The sequence below is a fragment of the Melanotaenia boesemani genome, chromosome 24 (assembly GCF_017639745.1).
Source record: "Melanotaenia boesemani isolate fMelBoe1 chromosome 24, fMelBoe1.pri, whole genome shotgun sequence".
NCBI lineage: Eukaryota > Metazoa > Chordata > Actinopteri > Atheriniformes > Melanotaeniidae > Melanotaenia > Melanotaenia boesemani.
In genome coordinates, this window is record NC_055705.1 from 12,158,026 (window position 1) to 12,175,211 (window position 17,186).

Here is a 17,186-nt window from a genome sequence, read left to right on the forward strand (position 1 = left end):
TGACCATAAAGCTGTGAGCAATCCCTCTTTCTCTGTCATTAACGATCAAACCCTCCCCTCTAAATGCACCAAATCAATGAAGCAAGACCTGTTGAGTGATTATGTTGCTACCTGAGTCCTTTTTTTTTTTTTTTTTTTGCTAAAGAAAGCTTAATAAGAGTAGCTTTCATGGTGTGTGACTGTATGATATCTTTTTTTTTTCTATGAAAATTCCTTTTAATTATGTTTACTTAAACTTAGTATTTTCAGCATCTTTATTGCCCTTTTTACCGATTTTATTTCTTACAGATTTTTGAACTTTCTCATTTTAAGTCACCATTCAATTTTGAGAAAAACAAATACTTTCTCTCTAGAATGTTTTGGGCTCCAGGAGCAGATGTTTCCTGAAGGACTCTAATTATTTCTCCAGAGCTGAGAGGAAAGGATTCTGCAAAAAATGGCAAGTCAAATTAGTGAAACCTGTTACATTTAGAGGATGGGCATAACAAAAAGTCCATTCAATTTAATGTGTAGATTAGGCTTACATAGGTTATAATTACAGCATATGGCAATGGTTTTAAGGGAAGTTTTTTTTACATAAAAACACTACAATGGTGTGTTGGATGTGGATTTGACACACGTTTGGGTTGTCAAGCCAATAATTCAAATGTAGATGTTATAGATTATTTAACTATAACTATTTAACTATAATGGCTGCAAGAAAACCAATAAAGTGGGAGAAAAAAAAGGTCTGTTATGAATCGCTGCATCCATTTCCTGCTTTTTCAATCACTGAATCTCATTAGAATAGCTGCTATTATCTTGTGCAACAACAGATCCTGTATAACACCACCTGATTCTTACTTTAAATAACATATTGGAGTCCAAAAAAATAGCTGAGGACTTGATAGATTTGGTGCAATCAGGTCAATCCATGAGCTTTTGATTCAAGCTTGATTTGTCTGCTACTTGAAGGCATCAACCCACTAAAAAAGCCTTGTTGAGGCTACTCTTGGTTACCATAACAACTAGACATCTTTAGCAGTTGATTCCGTTACCACTGATTCCAGCAACATTCTTTTTTTCCAAAAGATATCCCAATGGGTTCAAGCAGACTTGATAATATGTGAAAGTACACACCCAGACTCACCCCAATCACACAGACATAAACACACACATAAAAAGTTTTACTGTGCTCTGCTGGTGTTGCCTTCTTCATTCCTTGAGGTCTTCATTAGTCAGTTTGTATGAACCTTCCCTCTGCTCTCCGTAGACTTTTTCATCTCTACCCTTCTCTCTCTGTGATCACCATTTTGAGCTCTGCTGCTTTATGGATGATCTTGACACTGAATTTAGCTGTATACAGCAATTTCCTTAATTAAATTTACTCTTAGTTAGCTTCATGGTCTAAATGGGAAAACCAGTGTATATATATGTATGAAAAAAAAAGAAAAAAAAAAAACTTTCCAGCTCTGCAACCAGGGCTTATAAAAGTAGTAACAGTGTATTTTCCCCCTTTTCCAAGTAGACAGCCGTCAAGCATGAACAACAAAACAGCAGTTGCCCTGCGTCTTTTCAGACAATGTAAAAAGTCCATGGTTGAACTACAAAAGCAAAAGAAAAGACCACTGTAGTTCTAGCCATCACAGTATCATAGTTACAGTAGAAGGATTAGATGGATTTCACATACTGGATGGAAAATTTAAGAACTGGATAATCCTATTGGCAAAAACACTGAATGTGATTTAGTGCTCCATCCACTGAATAAAAAATAAACTGTCTTTTTTCCTCCATATTTGCCTCACTCTAAGGTCATTCACAAAGCCAGGCATCTAGCAGACAGTATTTGTTCTGTCTGTTTACTTATTTCAGAAACCCTCAGCAGAATATTGCTCATCCTCAGGCTTTAATGCTGCAGAACAGCAAAAGAAAAGAACAGACAAGAAAAGAAATAAAAAGTATTTGTTCCTTTCACAAATCTTACACCCAAGTGGCTGGCAGTGAGTTCAGGTCCCCAAAGATTAATCCTCTATGTCTGACAGTTGTGTGGCCGCCTTGGTGCAACACAGTGTGTCCACAGCTGTGAGTCCATTCTTTGTCGCATAACTCATATAACCTTCACACTTGTAGAGCTGGAGCAGAGTCACTATCTACAGAACAGAAATGGACCGGACTGGATGTAGTGAAGGTGTCTGAGTTGATTCTGCTTGTCCACCTCCTTTCGATGTTGCTACAGCCGATGGCACATTATCTGGAACAAGTGGGGGATGGCTTTGGTTGCTGCCTCTGATGGTGCAACCAAGGAGTATGTCAGGGTAGTTGGAGGGTAGGGTAAGATTGGGAAACGATCTAGACCACAGTGTTTCGCTGCCTGTAGGGAGGGGGTGGCAACACTGTGCCAGATTTCAGGGAAAACTCTGACATGTACTCAGGATTTTCGGCCACTGCCGGCCGTATGTGTCCATTCTGCTTATAAAAGAGCTTGGCATTGGTGGAGCCTCCCTGGGTCGCATCGGGGGCCATCTGGATAGATGATTTGGGAGGCAAGCTGTGCTGCCAGTATTCAGGATTGTCAAAGGTTACCTTCAGCTTCTTTCCACTGGCTTTACCTGATGTATGCCCTCCATGCTTCAGCTTGCTTGCAGGGTGTGCAGTAGTGTGACTCTGGTAGGCTGGCAAGCTTCCATGCCCAATGGTGGCCATAGTGGACTGGGCACTTGATTGGCTCACCGGGGCATGAGAAGTACTTCCTGTTTGGCTCTGACTGACGGAGACACTGCTTGTATTGCCAGGTTGTCCTGCAGGTTTGATGGTGTGGTGGGCGTGGAGGATGTGGGTTGCTGGACCATGGAGGCAGGGCACACCAGATGGAGATGGTTGGGCTGAGGGGAGGGGGAAGTGGGGCAGGCTGGTCTGGATGGTAAGTGGGAGGTGGGAGCCTGAGGTTGAGGCTGAGATGGAGGAAGGAGGCTGGGTAGGTAAGGGCAGACCGTTCCTCCTCAGGGCTTCCAGGCCCAGCTCCGCGGGGCTGTGGAAGGTATTGAGGTAGAGGGGCTCATTGATGTACTCATCCTCTCCTTTGGGCTGGCTGTTGGGTGTACTGTGGTAGCCTGGGTTGTCCAATGCATGGATCTCACCGTTTTTACGTCGTGAGACAAAGGGGTTCTCCTCAATTGGGTTCAGATATTCTGCAGCACAGAGCGGAGAAGGAAAGAAGGCAGGAATTAGACGGTGTAGAGAAAAGGAATTTATGTGAGACTCTGAGACTATGTGAGAAAAATACACAGAAATTAAATCAATAGAAGAGTAAACAAAGCAAATGGAAATTGAAAGAGACTTAGAGAAAGAGATCACTGGCTAATGAGGAGATGAGATGGTAATGGAGATGATGGCAGCCACTGAGGACTAGATGGGCAATATGCCAGCAGTTCTTTGGCACTGGAAACTCCATCTGCCTGGGGTGAAAGTGCCAACAAATGACCCCTCTTCACTACTTCCAAGCGCTGTAATAGTGGGGTGTGAAACCTATTGATTTTGCCCACTCTTGAGCTCCTTGACATTGCATCAGATGCATTTTGCTGCAGGCTTTGTTATATTTGGAGCTGCTCAAAAATCAAAAAGGGTAGAGTAAGAGCAAGGCTGATGGACTGAAATATGATCAAAGGCAAAACATGACTCTGTAGTAGTAGCTGTTATAAACCACCATCGACGAAGACTCAGTAGGAATATTAATCAATGGAGCAAAATGAAATGAACAAGCAAAATGACAGGCAGACAACGCTACAAAAGATTTTATTTACTGAGTGACTGAGCAAAGATGAGACAGAACACAAAGGTGGTGCACAGAACTGATTGTACTTAGTTTTGTTTGTGTCTTTTGTACTGTGGTGGCTGTGTTTGACAGATTAATGAAAATCTAACGCTAAATCTCTACCTGGATATATCTTTAGTTTTCATAAAAGGACTCTGAAAGTACTCTGCAAAATTAATTTGACCCGACCTTTAGGGTCAAGACTTTTCAGTGTTTGTTTTTGAGTACCTGAGGAGCTCTTGTCCTTCATTGGTGTCATGTAGCCGTCCTCATCCGTGTCCACTCTGGATGATCTCTCACCCAGGAAGATGGTTGGGTCGGCACTGTATCTCTGGGACCCACTGTCTTCCCCACCAGCTTGGCTCAAGCTCTTCTTATGCAGGCTTCCGTTGCAGCGCTGTTCTTCCAGGGCTGGACCCAGGCCACCTGTGGCTTCCTGGTTTGCACAGGCTTGGGCACCTGCCAGGGCTCCTTCTGCACCATTTGGACCACCATCTCGATAGCCAAACTGGTTCTATGTTATAAAAGATTGGCAGTGGATTGAGACGGGAAAAAAAAACAAAAAAAAAAAAAAAACATCAATATGTCAGAGTTTTCACTCAGAACACTTTAATGTGTTTTGTTTAGCATGGTATAAAAGCAACATCATACCACATCTGCCTTTTTACAGTAAAACCCCAATTCCAGAAAAGTCGGGACAAAGGGTAAAATGTGAATAAAAGCAGAATGCAATTATTTGCAAAGCCCATAAACTAATATTTTACTTACAATTTAACATAAAGAAAATACGAAATATTACAAATTACATTTTACTGTTTCATGAAAAATACTGGCTTATCTTGAGTTTTATGGCGGCAACATGCCTCAATATAATTAGACTAGGGCCATGTTTGTCATTTTGTAGAATTCCCTCATCTTTTAACAAAAAGTCTGTAAACATTCGACGAGACCAGCTGCCTTTAGAAGATTTTTTTTCCCCATCCTTGTTTAATATGGGATTATAGTTGCTCAAAAATTCTGGGTCTCCTTTTTGCAGTTCATGGTTCACCATATATTTTAAGTTGGTGAAAGGTGTGGACTGTGGGCAGGACTGTCTTCCACCTGAGCTATTCTACCTTGAAGTCATGTAGTTTGTGGGTTATTGTCTTGCTAAATTATGCAAGGACATCCCTGAAAAATAAATAATCTGAAAGGTAGCATTTCCTATATTCTAAACTCTGATACAAATGTGTTAGTTGCCAGTTCCATTGGTGCAATGCAAGTTTTTGAATTGAGTGTTGGTAAAACACCAAACAGACCTTCTCCTCTTTACTTCAGAGGACACAGCCTTCATGATTTCCAAAAGATGTAAAATTGAGATTTTTCTGACCACAATACAATAAAATTTTCACTTTGCTTCAGTCCGTTTTGAGCTGACACCTCGAAAAGACAAGAGTTTTTCTGGATCACATTCACATGGCTTCTTCTTTGTATGATAGAGCTTTAACCTACAAACTGTTTATATGGACAATGATTCCTGGAAGCGTTCCTGAGCCCATGCAGTGATTTCTATGACAGAATCATGCTTTTTTCTAATGCAGTGTTGAATGATTACTGAAAGATCACATTGATTTTTGTGCATGTCCCATGTGGACAGTGATGTCTACATATCCTCTAAATGTTTTGGTGATATTATGTACTAAATGATAGAACATTCAAAGTCTTATTTAATATTCAGTTTTACACTATAGAACATTATTAAATAATTGTCCACAATTTGTAGAACAGGTTTTTTTTTTTTTTGTTTTTAGACAGCTGAGGCTAGGCCCATCTTTACTTCTAAGAGACTTTGCCTCTTCAAGGTACTCTTTTTACACCCAATAGCATTACTGACTTCATGTCAATTCACTCAAGTAACTGTGACAGTTGTTTCTTTTTAGCACTGCTTATTTTTCTAACTTTTTTTAAATTAGGGTTATAGAATTCTGCAGGTGTAGTCATCAGTCTTAAGAGAATCTAAGGGGCAGTTGGGCAAAGCTACGATCTAAACACCTGAGCCTCAAAAAAGAACAAAATACCCACAAGGAAATACAAAACATGACACGTAAGGTAAGGGCTTCTTGCGGATCTCTGCTGGCTGGCCCTGGGCTATTTATTTGAGTCCAGATCTTCTGCACTCTTGCCAACTGCTAGTGCTAAAGCAGCAATTACAGGAAGCACAGCAACAGAACACAACTAAAAAAACGGAAATATCCCGGGGTTATATCCGTCCACCTACTCCTACAGTTCATAGTGATCAACTTCCCCTTCTCTGACTTCTCACTTCATTCCTTCTTCAAAGCAAATGATCTGTTTCTCTTTTTAATATTATCTTTTCCACTTTCAGAGCATTTGACTGCATAATGAACAGTGAGTTTTTTAACATAAGCATGCAGAACCTTGGCTGGATTACATTGTGTGTGTTTTTACGGAACTTTCAGGTAACAAAGAGTCTTCTGCAAGTCACTGGGGTAAATGTGCATAAAATGCAGAGCCATGGGCCGGTGACACAAGAAGCATGCTGCAGAGCAAACACTCATTGCCTATTAGGCTCCAGCCTTTTAAGAGAGCATCTGTTATTTGCGTGTAGAGCACTGAGTAATGAAACCTGGGGCCTGGGGAGTTAGTGCATAAAGAGCCCAGGTTTAAGCCAGACACGTTGGGATAGAAATGATGGAGGTGGACCATTACCAGAGGAAAGTCACCTGTGTATTGAAAGTTCTCAACCACCTTCAGCATTTGCACAATTTGAGATAACAAAATGGGGGATGTCGCAGTCAAATCAGTAGAAACAAAAGGGCTTTTAAAAGAGATCCAACGTGTTATAAGTTCAGTTTATTTCTCCAATTGTTTTGTATAGTTATCCTTTTCAGCTGCTTTCTTTCAGTGTTCACCAGAACATTTTTTATGTTTACATTACAAAGAAAATTAGTAAAAAGGGAGTGGTTGTTCAAAAACTACCCACCTAAAAATTCTTGCAGACCAGTCACACATGATATTACCTATAAAAACTACTTAAGAAGTGCTCAATGGACAGAGCAGGGTCTGTGGTATTAATCTATGCCTTGAAACTCTCTAGATACCAATTTAAAGGGATCTCAGTTTGCCTAATCTTCAAAGACCCCCAATCCCCTTATGTTCCCAAAGGATTTTTTGATAATATGTTGGTACCAGACAGCGGACACTCTCAGATATTCTTTGTCCATGCTCTGACTGGTCAGAGCTCTCGTGACAGGCAGGTAGTCATAATGTCATGGCTAATTGGTTGTTATACTGTTAAGGGTCATAACATCTTTCTGCGTCTATTTGTAAAATTCTTACTCTATTGGAGTCAACTCGAGGCCTGGCTGTGCAAGATGAAGGAGCCGCGTTGAAACCTTGAGGCACCAGATACTCCTCTGCATCCATCAAGTCATCCAGGTCCTCCTCATCCAGCAGGCTTTGGAAAAACTTGCTGTCGTTGGGACTGGGAAGCTTCATGCGATCATCTCCCTGAAACATAAATTTTTACTTATTTAATCCAGCCTGCTCTACAGCAGTTTTAGTTAGCAAGTATTTCACAAGACTGCATCAGATATGACTATGTTTGACGCTCACTAGCATGTAACTGGTTACGCAGATAAGCCTCATTAACAAGTGCTCTGACAGTGAGCTTGTTGAAGCAGACACACCTGGATGACCAGGTATCGCTGGGGGTCCCGTGCCATTCTGCAGAACTCAGCGGCAAGCTCCTTGAACTTCGGCCTGCTGTCTGCATCAATCATCCAGCCTAAGGAAGAAATAGAGCAGAGGGATGCAAGAGAGGTGGAAAACAAAGAACAGGTAAATACAAAGATGTATAATAGATAAAAGCTTGAATGAACAAGCTTTTATTTCACTGTTTTTCATCTTTTGCTTAACCTTTTGCAGATTTTCTTTTTGCTATTTTTCAGAGAAAAACAACAAATGAAGACAAATGCATGAATACATACACGAATGCACTTATAGTTCTTACATTTTTTTTTCTGTTTTAGTTGCTTTTCTATTTTTTTTAATTAAAATAATTAAAAAAATAATTTCAAGGTAAAAATATCCATAAAATTAATATACTGTCAAACTGACTTTGCTGAAGAATATAAATTAAAAAAAAGGAGAGAAAACAACATAAGATTTGTGGGTCGTGCACACACATGCTCCATATTTAACTGGGTCAACCTTTGCTTAACCTAAGGATCGCGTGTGAACAATGTTGGCCAGAATCAGAGGTAGAGGGGTTGCCAGGGTGGCACTAGTTTCCTCTGAAATCTTTTAGACACCCCAGGAACCACCTCCGATGACTGAGGTCACCAAAGGGAGGGGACACAAACATCTTTTCAGACCTGCATGGATTGTGAATTTTAAACTACTTTCCTAATTAGTCATCCTTTGAAATATTAACTTTGGCTGCAGATTTCCAGACAAGATTCTGTCCCTACTAATGTTATAAAAGGTTATTAATCTGATGTTTGCCACAGGCAACTTAGCACTGCTAATCTAGTTATATGCTAGCACTAGATTAATTTCAAGATAATGTGGCGAAATGTCATATTTAGCTTTCAGTGAGTGTATCTACACAACTGTTGATTTTAAAGTAAGTAAGTAATATAGTCTGGATCAAGTCTGTTTTTGTATAGGAAGATGTAATAATAAGGAAAAAGAAAGATATTTCAGAGTTTTGTGGAAAGAGGAAGGATGCAGATCAGGCTGAGAGAGACCCCAGCCCCAGTATCAGCAGCCTGTGGTTCCTAACATGAACCTAGCCATGAAAGGATCCAGTCTACCACCACCAGACAGTGAACTGGAACTGTAGGGAGACAAATATTTTCACTAGGTGAGTCAGTATTTTAATGTAAAGATGTTTTATTTCATGTGTTTCTAACATTACCACAGCTATCACAGCAGTGTATGCTAGTGTGTGTTAGAGAGAGGAATAAAATAATTTCCTCTCACCCTCTGTCTCCCCATGTATAAAAGTCTGGCTCCACCACTGATGTTGGCATTCATTTTAACTAAGTTGTACACAGTTTGAAGGCTTAGTATTTTGCTCACAGACAACTTAGAGGCATTTATAAAGAAAGTGCAAAGGGTTTTTACTTTTTGTCACAAGCCCATGTTTCTCTTTTCGAAGCTGCGGAAAACACAGCAAACCCCTGAAGGTAAAGTTAAACTGCAAGTCGTGTCTCGGCTCAAGTTAAACACACTAAGCTGCTATTTTTGGTGCCTACACCTCTCTTACATTTTCTTCCACAATGTTGAAAAAGGTGGTGTCCTCATAGGAGTTTCATGGACTTTTAAGCTTTTTACTTCACTTTGTTGTATCTGTTATATATAACTTAAATCATGTTTTCTTTTTCAACACCATTTTTAAACAAAAAAAAAAACAAAAAAAAAAACGAGCTCCTTTTAAATAAACCCTGATTGTTTGTGTTGTCATTCCGCCTCTTTGACTTTGTTCAATTCATCTAATTTCAACTTCTAGCACCCCATGCAGGTCCATTACCCAAATGAGGTGTAATTACTCCAGCAATCAAACTCTTATTTCATCTTTATTGGGGCGGCTCTGAGGTGGCGGGGCCCACAGTGTGACAGCACACCAAATAACAAACAACAGCTCTCAGTCAACGTGTAATTACAATTGCCATTTGCTGAGCTTCCTCCAGGCTTGTAAATGGGCAACACAACCCACCTGTTAATTTTTTTTTTTTTTTTTTTGTTTTTCTTTTTGCACTCAACTTCTTTCTCTTATTTTTGTGGGATGGTATGAAGAACAAACTGAAAACTCAAAGTTCTCTAAAGTGTTTAGAACAGTCCTGCCTACTGATTCCCCTCAAAAACCAGGCCATGGAATAATTTTAGGTATTTAAAAGATAATGCTTACCCACACTTTCAGTCAAGTAAGGGAACCCCTTTACGTCCGTCTTTATGATATTACAGTGCAGACATGTCCTGACAGATCTGCATAGCATGTAAAAATTATTTTACTCCTCCAGGGGAAAGAAAAGAATAAGTTGCTTTTATAATTAGGCCAAATGACTGCAGGGCTTTCAGGGTCTGCTTCAGTTCTGTCAAAAACCATTGGAAACTATTAGATATTATGACATTTCAGTTGGATCAACGTCTTTGTCAAGGGAATATGTTTTGATTTCAAGCTCCGAGCAGGATCACATTATTTTCATTTAATGCATTTGACATTTTAAGTCCTTTGCAGAGTGAATCTAAATTAGTGCTACAACTTTAAATTCACAGTGCTACAAGTAGCCAATAAAAGGAGCTATATTCATAATGCAGTTGCGGTAATTGTGCAATAGAGGACTTACAAGATTCATAAATATAGCTTATATGCAGTCAGGTTTTATGAGATTTTCAAGCAACAGAAGACTGGGTGACAGAAAAGTCCCCCCACTATAGATGGGTTCAGACAGGGTGGAGTGATGACCAGACTGGTGCGAGGAAAACTAGCCAACAAGCCAATAGCTGGCACAATTCAAAGCATGTTTTGGCATGCACGGCTGGACTGCTTCCTGGAAATATGGGAGGGTGGATCCCACAGCAACCCCATGCACCAGCAATGTGGGAGAAAAGGGGGGGATTTCAGGATGATGGAGAGAAGGCTGCTTTATGGGTTAGTTGTACAAGCTGGAGGGAGACAAGGGGGTAAAATGGGTTGGAAGAAGGCATGGCAGCCCAGATGGAGGATGACGCCAACAAAGATGTGGGCAGGGTCTCTGGTGGGGACAGCATTCAGAACATAAATCAGCATCTCATCACAGTTTCATGACAAAACAGTTCGATCTTTACTTCCTTGTTACATATCAACTTCTCTTTCAGCCTTTAAATGAAGCCCCAAAGCTTCAATAACATCTCACCAGATGAATATTAAAAGTATGAGCTCTTTTATTAAACTACAACTCATCTGTAGCACGTCAAGCTGAGCTGCTGCAGGGTATAAACATGACTTAAATATATCTAAAAAAAAAAAAAAACAACAAAAAAAAACAAGCTCCACAACACACCGTTGGATTGATGCTCCACATGACAGTGATGAAGTTGTTTAATGCTTCCACAGGTAGATCAGGCTGCAGGTAGTAATTGACACATTTTTATAGGGTAAGTACTAAAAAGTGCGTGGTATGGAGAAAGAGTTAAGGTAACCACAACATTTATTTAGGTCTTTCTCATTTTGTATTTTTGGCTTTGGCATTTATTTCCTCTTTTACTCCAAATCAAAGGTGTAATCCTTTGTCTATTATTCTTTCTTTCTGCTTCATTTCTCTACCCTGTTTTGTTGATCAGTTCATTGCTCCTTTGGATTATGTTGAAATGTTTAGTCTGATGTTAAAGTTTGATTGGCAACCTAATTCATTTTGAAGAGCAGCAAGCAACCATACATTTCTTAAATTGTTGGAAAACCAATGGTTCCCATTCTACCAACCTATTCTCCTCAGTCAATCAATCCAACCCCCACCTGCTCTGTACTTAAACCATGCTGGGCTTTATGCTTTCTTTAACTAGCTCTCTGCCACTAATGATGCATTCTGATGGAACCCTTGTCTGTCCTTCAATAAAAACAAAGTTAATGTTATCAACATATATTCTTCCTTTTCATAAACAGGGAGGGATAGTCTGCACTGTGTTGTCCCTCAGACGTGTTTCATTGATGAAATGGTGCTTGAAAAATCAAGGTTACCAGGATAGACATGTACTACTCCACTACTGTAGCTTCACTGACTTCAACCCCACACAGTACTTGGAAAAAATGGTTGGATGCAAAACGTGTGGCCAAATAAGTAGCTTTTATTTATTTATTTATTTTAATATATATATATATATATATATATATATATATACTTTTTAAAGTGTTTTTTTGTTTTGTTTTGTTTTTTTAGCAGATTTAGTATATTGTGATGACCCCAATGAATTCACATTTGGGCCTGGAACAAAATAAATTTCTGGTTTTAGACTCCCAAAATGGTTCCATGTGAATGAAACATTCTATGACACATTAAATTCTTTTTAATTTTTCTTTTGCACAGGCAAATATTGCCTTAATATTGCATTAATCAAAATTAACCTCTTGAGTAGCTTCTTCTGACAATATATTGTATATTTTCTTCTTTCAAACTCTTGAAGTTGAATCAGCAGCAGCCACCTAGTATTAAAGGAGTCAAAGCTGCAAAAATAAACAATGACTAATTCAACATACATCTTGCATCCTGTCTCTTCTCTGAGCTCTCTTCAGCCAGTAAAAGTCAGCCCGTTGTTAACTTCGATGTTATCTCTTGCTGTGTTAACATTCTTACTTTCTTTTCCTTGCTCCCTCTGCAAATGATCTCTTGCATTTCTTAAAGCCCATTTATGCTCCCTTTATAAGTGTAAATCAGTATCTCTGTTTCAAATGTCACATGCGTCCCATACCTTGGCATGGTTGTTAGCCAATATATCCATTAGAGGGCAGTGCAGAGATCAGAGTTCACCTCCAACTTCTGAACATCAGTTTCAGTCAATAACAAACATGGAAATGGTGGAGGACATAATGATAATGTAGAGCATGTTCTTAGAAAGAGACATAAAAGGAGGCAGCACAATAGATGACGATGTTCTGTGCAGCCGTTAAACACATGTGGAAGCTCCATATCCACTTTTAGCGTAGAGCATAAATAGACCTTTTGCTGAATAAGCCATGATACATGTGCCAAATACATAGTATACGTAAATGATGTGGCATTGTTTTAAACCATAGACATAATGAAATGAAAAATTGTCAAAACAACATAACAAATAGAGACTTCATTTATTGCTTTATAACATATTCTACTCATTTAATTTAAAAAAGTTTGGAAAGGCAAAAAAACTCCTGAAAATTTCCTAATTATCCTAAAAGCTCTATGAGAGACTTTGTTGGAAAATAATTCAGCGATAGAACATAATTTTCATCTACAACAGTGTGCAATAAAATTGAAAGACCCAGAGAATCCAGAGAAATCTCTGCATAGAGTTTAAATGAGAGCCAGTTAGTCCTGCAAGAACAATAAACTTAAAACTACCTTTAAAATCATTTACCTAACAAAGATTAGAAGAAATCTTTCTGTCACATCATGTCACTTCAAAATTATAATAAAAAGACAGAAAAATATCATGTCCAATCTTACTCATTTTGCCACAGAGCTGATGGCTAGTTTGCTTTTTGGTATGGCCATGCTTTCCTTGCTGGAATCATTTAGCGTTTGATGAACAATTCATTGACCTTCAGTAGCTACCCATGTCCCAAATCAAATCCAGTCTTTGCTGATGGAGTCACTGTAGGGTCTGCAACTAGCAGACAAAGGTCATTCAAGGTTTATTATCTGGTATAATCTAAATGCACAAAGCAGCCTAGAATATTCTTATTATATTCTAATAGTTTTGAGCAAGCACATGCTATTAGCACATGGGTGCCATTCTCCATTGTAAGAGAAAAAAAACATCTATGAGCACAGTTCATCATAGGGCTTGTCAATAAGGTAAAGATGACATTAAAACTCCACTGCCTCCTCAAGTCTCTGCTACAATGGTTGCCTGGCAACATCAAAGAAGTTGCTACTCCCAGCCACGAGTCCAACATGTGTAATCCCAACTAATCGCTTTGCGTTTTTGCATGGATTACTCAAGATGTAATGTTTTAATTAGTAATCTTTAGAGGTGCTGACAGACTGAGCCAGGGTTTAAACTATACTGAGCTTTCCTCCTGCTGACACCAGCTTCATATTGGATATGGATGTGAATGTAGTTTTGACTTTGATTTTAGAGCAAAAAGGTCAATTTTTTTTCAAACAAAAACACTATAGTGCTCACAAGCACTATTAAGCACACACTATTCTGGTAAAAACCACAGAAATTATCTCTTTTTCTAGAATTTTTTCTAGAAATTACAACTCAAAAACAAGACCTTCCATTAATTTGGTAAATTCTAAACAGATGGATCCAAATTTAATGTTTTATCTTTTCTAAATGCTAATGTGTGTGCATATGAGCTGTAGTGTCTTGACTCACATTTGACCATGACCATGTAAACGTCAATGGTGCAAATAGGCGGCTGGGGTAGGCGCTCCCCCTTCTCCAAGATGTCTGGTATTTCTCGCGTGGGGATACCATCGTATGGTTTCCCTCCAAATGTCATCAGCTCCCAGATAGTCACTCCTGGGAAGAGAAGAACAAAAGACAGCAGAAGAAAGAGGTGGAAAGGTGGACAAGTAGATAAGGTAAGTAGGCGGATAAAGGAAACAGGATTTCAGGTCACTGATTTCTTGAGAAAAAGTGATGTCTACAGAGAATATATTTAACACCCACCATAGCTCCAGACATCACTCTGATGTGTGAACTTTCTGTAGTGGATGCATTCCAGAGCCATCCACTTGATGGGCATCTGAGGAGACACAGACAAGTCAAATTAAATTTCACCTATTAAGGTCTTGTTTATCTAATCTATACTTACACCTTAACTGCTGAACATTTCCAATTTTGCTCAACAGGAGCCTAATCTGTGAGATAGCAGTAAAGTTTTAGCCAGTGTGTTTCTTTCTTCAGTATTACACATTATATTCACTCTAACCAAGGGATAATCAATTGAAGGCTTCATTAAGACACTAAATGAGATTCCTTTTGTCGTTTGTCTCAAATTATCTGAAAAGCCTGTAAGTTTAGAGCATGTTGGATGTGAAATATTGTTAACAGGTCTCTTGACATTCCTGACAAGGACAAAACACACATAACTGCAATATGATTTAACAATGAGGCTAGGAGGGTTTTTCAGTTGTAGACTTTACAAGCCAATTATGTGTCCTTTTGCATGTGAATGCACACATGCACACACATGTGCAGGTGACAGTCATTTAAAACACAGCCCCTCCCTTTGTGTGAGAGCCAATCACACACACACACATATGCAAATACACAAACACATGCCCTTGCTCTTTAGGGAAATGAACAGGAAGAGAGGAAATGATATGCTTCAGGTCTGAATGGCACCTCCACTTTCATCTGTGTTGATTTATCTCCCACGGCGTGTCTATTTTTATGGCATACATGTAGATGTGCTGACAACAGCTCTCATTTATCAAGGCATCAGTGAATACCAACATGGAGTCAATCACTCAGATGGCTGCTTCCAACTCGCCTGGGTTATGAAAATGATTTTTTTTTCGTCTCTCCCCATTCGTCTGAGATAACAGCTTTGACTCAAGATGCAGCGGCTACCTTCAGGCCTCCAGCTGAATAGATGTTGCAATGAACAAGCCAATTTAATAAAGGGAGTTGATCAGAACAATTTGCATAGCAAATCTCAAGCGGGGAAGAGCGAAGGGGCTTCTGATTAATGTAGTCCCCAAACAAAACAAACTGACTGGAACTGTGGCTGTGTTATTTGTTAGAATGAAGTGTTTCTAAATTGTGTCGCTCTGAGACAAAGTTCACCAGAGTTTGTTGGACCTGAAATTGTTGAAGCTGCTGCTTCCTGATAAAAACAAAACAAAACAAAAGTAAAACATTTATGCTTATTTTTCAGAAATTTGTTTCAGTTGTTGCAAAAAATCTTTTTTATATGAAAGTGCTAGACATCTTTTCTTTTCCTTCCTTTGTGGTTGAATATCACAACTCATTTCTGTGAGAGATAGAGCTACAAAAAAAACAAACAAAAAAAAAAACTCCGTAACTCTGCCCATTTTCCTCTCATCTGCTGCTTCCTGCTGTCATTGTCATTATTCTGTCTCTGTTCTACTGAACAAGCTGAAGATATTTGATTGCTGGTTATAAATGCTACATGTTTGGCCACATGAAAAGTTATTTCTGCACTGCTGCACAAAGGTGTCAGAAAAATCATTATTTCGTGTCCTTAAAGTGGTGAAATACAAGTCTGCTGCATTGACATTTTTATTGTTCACAGAGAGGGACTAAGGTGACAGAAACTTGTTTTTATAATGCCACATATGCACTCCCTATCCACTTTATTAGGCCCATTGTGCTAGTACCGTTGGACTTGCCTTCAGAGCTGCTTAATTCTTTATGGCATAGATTCAACAAGTTGGAAACATTCCTCAGATGTTTTGCTCCATATTGGCATGACAGCATCACACACTTGCTGCAGGTTTGTTAGCTTCGCATCCATGATGAGAATCTCCCATTCCACCACATCCTAAACATGTTCTGGTGACTGTGGAGGCCCCTGGAGTACACTGAACTCATTGTTTTGTTCTAGAAACTAGTTAAAGATGATTTAGCTTTGTGACATGGTGCACTATCCTGTTTCAGAAGATGGTACACTGTAGTTGTAAAGCAACAATACTCAGGTAGGCTGTGGTGTGTGATGTTGGTACTAAGAGACCCAAAGTGTGCTAAAAAATATCCCCCACACCATTTCACTACCATCATTAGCCTGAACTGTTCACAGGAGGCAGGATGGATCTATGCTTTTATGTTTAATCTGAAATCAAGACTCAGCAGACCAGTTAACAGTCTTGCGATGTTCTGTTGTTTAGTTTTTGGTGAGTCTGCGTGAATTATTGCCTAAGTTTGCTGTTTTAAGTGACAGCAGTGCCATCCGGTGTGGTCTTCTGCTGCTGTAGTCCATTTGCTTCAAGGTTCAACAAGTCATTTTGGTCCAGACAACTGCTGCCCACTGGGTATTTTCTCTTTTTCAGACCATTCACTGTAAACCCTAGAGATGGTTGTGTGTGAGAAAATCTGTTTCTGAAAAGTTCAGACCAGGGCTGGGCATTATATCAAGATTTTCAAATATATCGAGACTTTATCAGACACAATATAGAAGGAGGGAATATCGTTTATATCGAGATAGCTTGTTCTGAGTTAAAAGCATCTTTTCTTTTGCATTTTGCAGTATTTTTGTTATGGTAATAGAAAAGTGTTTTTAATTTATTTTGTTTTAGGAGCATTTAATTTAATATAAAGGTACTTTAATTTCAGTCAGCTGATTTAACGCACATGTGCTGCTGAACTTTAATAAAAGTATATTTAGTACGGAAGGCTGTAAATTAGAACTGTCTTTTTGGTTACTTGACCAAAAAATAAATAAATATCGAGATATATATCGTATATCATGATTCAGGTAAAAAATATTGAGATATAAGATTTGGTTCATATCGCCCAGCCCTAACTCAGACCTATTCATTTGGCAGGATACAATGTTTAAAATCACTTAGACCCCCTTCCCTCCCCTTTCACATGGCCAGTTTAGACTTAATCAAGTTGTCCTGAGCATGTCTGCATGCTTACGTATATTCAGTTGTTACCATCTGATTGACTGTGTTAAAAGATATTGAACCGGGGGACCTAATAAAGTGTATTTAGAGTTTTCACACCATTTTGTGAG

General features: G+C 39.1%; 1 protein-coding gene across 3 annotated transcripts in view; it reads right to left on the minus strand.

Annotated features, from left to right (window-relative positions):
* Positions 1–295: 295 nt before the first annotated feature.
* The window catches only part of LOC121635411 (receptor tyrosine-protein kinase erbB-4-like), a 302,255-nt gene continuing 285,364 nt past the window's right edge, over positions 296–17,186 (minus strand). For all 3 annotated transcript variants that reach the window (XM_041978534.1, XM_041978536.1, XM_041978533.1), the window contains exons 22-27: positions 14,153–14,228; positions 13,856–14,002; positions 7,480–7,577; positions 7,130–7,300; positions 4,019–4,304; positions 296–3,167 (exon numbers count right to left, since the gene is read on the minus strand). In XM_041978534.1, coding sequence (XP_041834468.1) covers positions 2,329–3,167; positions 4,019–4,304; positions 7,130–7,300; positions 7,480–7,577; positions 13,856–14,002; positions 14,153–14,228 — 1,617 coding nt within the window. In that variant the 3' untranslated portion in view covers positions 296–2,328. The remainder of the gene's footprint in view (positions 3,168–4,018; positions 4,305–7,129; positions 7,301–7,479; positions 7,578–13,855; positions 14,003–14,152; positions 14,229–17,186) is intronic.